This window comes from Echinops telfairi, unplaced genomic scaffold (assembly GCF_000313985.2).
Source record: "Echinops telfairi isolate 266 unplaced genomic scaffold, ASM31398v2 ScPeMD7_2;HRSCAF=8, whole genome shotgun sequence".
NCBI classification, from domain to species: domain Eukaryota; kingdom Metazoa; phylum Chordata; class Mammalia; order Afrosoricida; family Tenrecidae; genus Echinops; species Echinops telfairi.
In genome coordinates, this window is record NW_022103898.1 from 605922 (window position 1) to 611436 (window position 5515).

Sequence of the window (5515 nt, forward strand, 5' to 3'; positions counted from 1 at the left end):
ACTTGTGGGCTTGGGCAGCATTGGGTTGGGATGTTTTCATGATGCACATTTTCTTTATATAAAACTCTCTCTTATACATGAGTTACTGTGGATTTGTTTCTCCAAAGTACCCAGACTAATACAGTCGGTTTTGCTCTTTAACCTTTCTGTAGCAACAAGGCTTCAGGAATAAAGTAGCTCGCTGGCTTTCTCCTAGTAAAACCACCTTAGCCAAAAAACCACCCTGACACATAGTAATGCTCCAGGATGGAGCACCTGCCGCTGAGTCTCCGGGCTCTTTCCTGGAGAGGCAACCTCACCTTCCCCACAGCGCAGCCAGAGGATTTGACTACGGAACTGAGGGTTAGCAGCAAAGTGCCCTAGGGCTCCTTCATTCTGTCCGTCTGGGTGCCATTTCGTGTTGAAGGATGGTTTCGACCTCCTTCCTTAGAGCCTGAGGACCCCTCTCACGTGGACCACAGGCTGTGGAACCTGCCTTCCTCTTGTACCCTCCAGGAATGGGTCCGATGGAGGCACCCCCTCACCTGACGGCTTGCATAGCTCACCTGGGGCTTAGTGGGCCCTGACGCCTCCCCAGAGCGGGTGCTAACTGCTCCCTGTGTTCAGGCCCACCAGGCCGTCTCTATGACCGCGACTGGCGAGCAGCCCTCTTTCCCCACTGCGGTTGCTTCTTGACTCCTCAGAAGCGATGCGCTGATCTTATCTTTTCCAAGTTCCAGATTTCGACTTTGTTTGATGCTCTCCTTTGTGGATCTCTGCACAGTATCAGCTCTCCGTGCCTCTGGTGGCATGGGCAGCAGCGGGGGAACGATGGGTGACGTGGGCGGCTGGCAGCCACTGGACCAGCCTCTCTCCTCGCCATGCAGCCTCTGAACGGTCTGTCCCCCAGCTTCACCTCAGCTCACCTCGCCCGCTGGCCCGGCTCCAGGGGAGACACACGGGCAGGTGTGGTGCATGGGCACTGCTGGCCAGGCTCCCCTTTCAGGAGTGAGGGCCAGGCGGTTCCTCCAGCGTTGCACCAGGCCTTCTCAGCAGACCCCCGAGCTACCTGCTCACTCTCCAGCTCTGTGCAGCTACAGCTACAGCACGCTGGAGGCCACTGCGAGACCACCCAGAGCAGCCACTGGCGGGCCCTGCCCAGCTGAATGCAGACACCCCGACTGACACAGGGGAGCTTACAAAGCAGAGGAGTCTTGCAAGGTTGGGCGCGGGGCTTGGCTAGCAGAGAACAAGCTCTCCTGGGGCCCCGTGTCCTCACCTCAGTCACGTAGCCGATGTACTCGATGACGTGTCCATTGCACTCCTGAGTCTTCAGGAGCAGTTTGTCACCTGGCGAAGGACACAGAGCCACACAAGTCAAACCGAGGGCACCGTGACACCCTGTGCACTTGAAGTCTCATCGCGGGTCACCTGCGGGCCACGCAAGTCAGTGCGACCCAGGAACCGAGCTGGAGGCCAGGTGACAGACAGTGAGCCCTGCTGTGGCCGGCCTCCCTGGCCTGCACTCACCTGTGTACAGGGAGGGCCGGCTCTCGGCCAGGCCGGGGACCTCCAGCACCAGCAGGTGGCCGCTCCTCTTCAGGATGACCCCGCTCCGGTTGTACTCCTTGAGCTCGATCTCCGCGTGGATCTCCTCCAGCCACAGCAGCGTGGAGAACTTCTCCTTGTAGTTGGACATGTTCAGAAGCTGAGAGCACAGAGTTGGCGGTTAGGGAACTAGGCAAGAGCATGCCAGTCCCAGGAACCGGCTGTCCTAGATCTAAGGCTGCTTTGCTCCTGTCTGATAGGCGACCCAGGGCCTGGGGCCCAGCAGGAAGAGGACACTCCTGCCTTCTGCTTTCAGCTGTCTCTGCAGCAACGGCCTCCCCCCCCCCACCAGTCCTGTTTAGGTCTTCTACAGACACCTACAGTGTGAGGGTGGGCTGCAGCTTCTGCTGGGAGGGAGTAACAAGAACCAGGCTTACACTCCCCCTACCACGAACATAATACAGAGGAGCAGCTTCATTCTGCTAAACACCAGGAGCACAGGACAGAGGTTCCCGCTGGGAGTCCCGGCTGGAGCCCACACAGGACCCGTTCCGAAGAAAGCACCAAGCTGGGCGTGGCTTCCTCCACACATCGTGCTCCTGGCTGTTGTTTCTCTCACATTGATTCCACCTCAATCTCACCCCTCCTTCAATGTCCACGCCAGGACATGCCCACAGCACTGCTACCCCATGGCCACCTGTTCCACTGGGCTGCTCCTGGCTCTGAGCCTCTACCCTTGCTGGCCCCTCAGGGAAAAAACACCACTACCATGTGGGAGGGCATGTGGGAGAATGTCACGTGTGAGAGGACCTGGGTGGCAGCAGGGATGTCCCTAGCCTGACCACGTTCTGTGTCAGGTGGCAGAGGGAGCCAAGGAGAGGCGGGCTGCTGCGAGCCTGGGAAGCCAGTGCTCATGAGATGCCGTCCAGCTCAGGCTGCGCAGGAGGCCCCGGCCCGACAGCATTTTCTCGTGGTCCTGGATCCCCAGCCCCTGAGGCAGTGGCAGCGGTCAGCAGTGGGCACAGTCCAGCCTGAGGGGCTCTCCCACGTCTGCCAGATGGATGCCAGGGTGTGCCCTCCTACCTCTGCAAGCAGAGGCTGGAATGTCAGCACATCAATCTTGTGCTCCACACATTTCTTAAGTCGATCTGGGATTGGATACTGTGGGAGAAAACTGGGAAGCTGTCGTCTTGAATTCCTTAAAAGATAAATCCACAAGTTAAAAGCCAGTCTGAGCCTCTCTGGTGGGTTACACACAGGCATCTCTCAAAAAGGTCAAAGGGCAGCTGCTCACTACAAACATTGCCCAAGACGCTGGCTTCCTGTCAGCTATGAGTCAGAGAGTGCTGGTAGTAGGCCCCCTTCTCGACCCAGGCTCCATGCCACAGCGGACAGTGGGCCACTGTGGTGGGTGCAGAAGGGGCAGGGATCCCAGGGACTGTGGTAACCTGTGAGTCTAGACACTCTGGCTCTGACTCGGTTAGCTAATCTCTCCCTGCTGTGCCCCAGAGACGGTCCAGGAGCACAAGGAAGCTCACCCAGGTGAGTACTGGACGTCTGGTGCCATCTGCTTGGTGGGCACCTAGGGAGGGACCGGGCCTTGCCGGCAGGCAGGCAGCCCACCCAGGGCATCCCCCTCGCCCCACCCTCCCTGGCCCTGGCCCTTTCAGTGGGTGCACAAGGGGAAGGGGTTGCACCCCTCGGGCCCCCGCTGAGACCTCGGCCAGCAGCTGTACCCACCGCTTCTGAGTGGTCACCACCACGGTTGTTTTTGTGGATGGCAACACTGGGGGGCTTTTGGATTTCTTCCAGGAGAATGGCTCTCGGACCCCGACCAGGGCCTCCTCTCCGCTGACCACATTCACGTCCAGGTACCGGCCAATGTTGAAGTCAGCGAAACACAGCAGCAGCAGCTCTCTGCAGCGGCCGGAGTCCCTGCGGGCAGCAGAGGCCCAGGCAATGCAGCCCCGCCCCTGCTGCCCACAGCCCCTGGTGTTCTGGGAGCGGCTCTCAAGGGACAAGGACAAACATTCCAAGGCTCAGGAGCGACAGCGGGCGCCTGACACGGTCTTCCCCATGGTCCTCACGTCTCAGCAGGAGAAAGGCATGCCCCGTTTCCCGAGTCCACTCTGCACCTCACATGGGACCCAGCACACACCCAGCATCCACTCTATGTGGCCACACAGCCCAAACCCAAACCTGCTCAGCTGCCCTACAGGACGGAGCCTGACGCCACCCGCCACCGCTGCCAGATCTCCTAGCCGCAGGCAAGACGTTAACAAGACCCCAGCCCTGTGCCCCCGGGCAGGCACCAGGCTCCTACTTGGCATCGCACATGATGACCACGGAGATCTTGTGGCCGGCGGGGATCTGCTCGCCTGTCTCAGGGACCTGCTGCCTCCACGGACAGGCTTCCTCCTCCGCACACCCTCCTTCCTGGGCGCCAGCATCTGGGGACAATTTCAATCTCAAACCAGACCGAGAGGGGAGGACAATGCTGTGTCCCCCCACCCCAAGCCTGAGACTCACTGGCCCCCGTGTCGCCAGGCTGGTACCACCTGCTGGGAGCTGCCAGGGGTCAGGCTCACACCCTGGCCAGGTCCCCAGCGGCTGGTGGAGAGGCCCACCTGGAACAAGGCATCCCTTGCCCCTCAGCAGGCTCCCTGCCAACGTCTGGCAGGGCTGGTTCCTGGGGTTGGCCAACGGGCACACGCCGGTGTCTGAGACGCCCTCCTCCCTCATAGGCCTTGTTGGGGCTCTCCCAGGAGCAAGGAGCCGGAACTGTCTGGTCTTATCCCAGCCGCCCAGCTTGCAGCTGACCAAGTGCTGAGGGACGTCCCCTTTATTCCTGAAAGCAGAGCTGATTTGAGCAGACAACCAGGACCCCTCTCACTAGCCCCCCACTACCAGAAATCCTCAGGTGGGAACCACCTCCCGCCTTGGTACTGGGGACTCCCTCCCTCTGCCGGAACACCCTGCTACTGGGGCACCCACCACCACCAGAAGCCCACAGCTAGCAGGAACCCCTCCACTATCGGGGAGCACCCTGCTCTGGAAAACCACCTAAAACCGGAACCCCGGTACCCACAAGCATCCTCATTACCAGAACACCCCCATATGCTGAAAACAACTCCACCACTTGGAACCAATATGCCAACCACCTCACTTCAGGAAGCACCTGCTGTCAGAAACCACCCCAAAGCCACCCCTAACCAACCACTACTAAGAACCACCCCAATATCCACCCATTACCAGAAAGCCCCCCTCATCACCCCCTGGGAACCCCAGCGCTACACTGACTGGTGAGCGGCCACCGAGGGAGGACTGAGGGTGCAGCTTTGGCCGACAGAAGTCCTGGCGTCCTGGCGGCCGTGCCGGCCCAGTGGCCACTCACTCTATGCAGACCACCAGGCTCTTTGTCTCGCCTCTTCTCAGAGTGCCAAAGTCCGTCGTCCTCGTCACCTCCATGTCCGCCTTGTCGCTGAGCAGCTGGGCTCCACAGGCATCGTCAGCAGCCTCAGCGCGGGAGGAGGCCTCTCTATAGAAAGCAGCCAGAGACCTGGGTCACATCGGCGATGTGATGGCCTGTGAGACCTACCTCCCCAAGGCCTCGCTGCCCTAGACGGGTGGCGGTGTCAGCGCCGGGACCCGGGGACAAAGCCTTTGCAGCAGACGCCTTTCTCCACAGGCCTTCCTTGTGTGTTCCAGACCAACCCCACCAGGGCAGGAGCAGGCCCCACGTACTGCCTCCTGATGGGCGTGATGCACAGCGCCCGCCACATGTAGCACGCCTGGCTGCTCTCCACCGCCACGGCACTGATGACATCGTGTCTGCGGGGGCTGTACCCACTGGGGAGTGTCAGCGAGTCCAGGGTGAAGAAGACGCAGTCATCGATCACCCCATTGCGTCCGCAGAGGCTGGAGATGCAAACCTAGAGTGTGGTCAGTGTGGGGATGGGGAACTCACCACCAGTCCTCACTCCCCAAC

General features: G+C 60.4%; 1 protein-coding gene across 1 annotated transcript in view; it reads right to left on the reverse strand.

Moving 5' to 3' along the window:
- Positions 1 to 5515, reverse strand: part of MOV10L1 (Mov10 like RISC complex RNA helicase 1) — a 28592-nt gene that overhangs the window by 18860 nt on the left and 4217 nt on the right. The window contains exons 5-12 of the mRNA XM_030885670.2: positions 5272 to 5459; positions 4922 to 5065; positions 4155 to 4375; positions 3851 to 3977; positions 3268 to 3462; positions 2611 to 2725; positions 1510 to 1687; positions 1259 to 1329 (exon numbers count right to left, since the gene is read on the reverse strand). Of these exons, the coding sequence (XP_030741530.2) occupies positions 1259 to 1329; positions 1510 to 1687; positions 2611 to 2725; positions 3268 to 3462; positions 3851 to 3977; positions 4155 to 4375; positions 4922 to 5065; positions 5272 to 5459 (1239 nt within the window). The remainder of the gene's footprint in view (positions 1 to 1258; positions 1330 to 1509; positions 1688 to 2610; positions 2726 to 3267; positions 3463 to 3850; positions 3978 to 4154; positions 4376 to 4921; positions 5066 to 5271; positions 5460 to 5515) is intronic.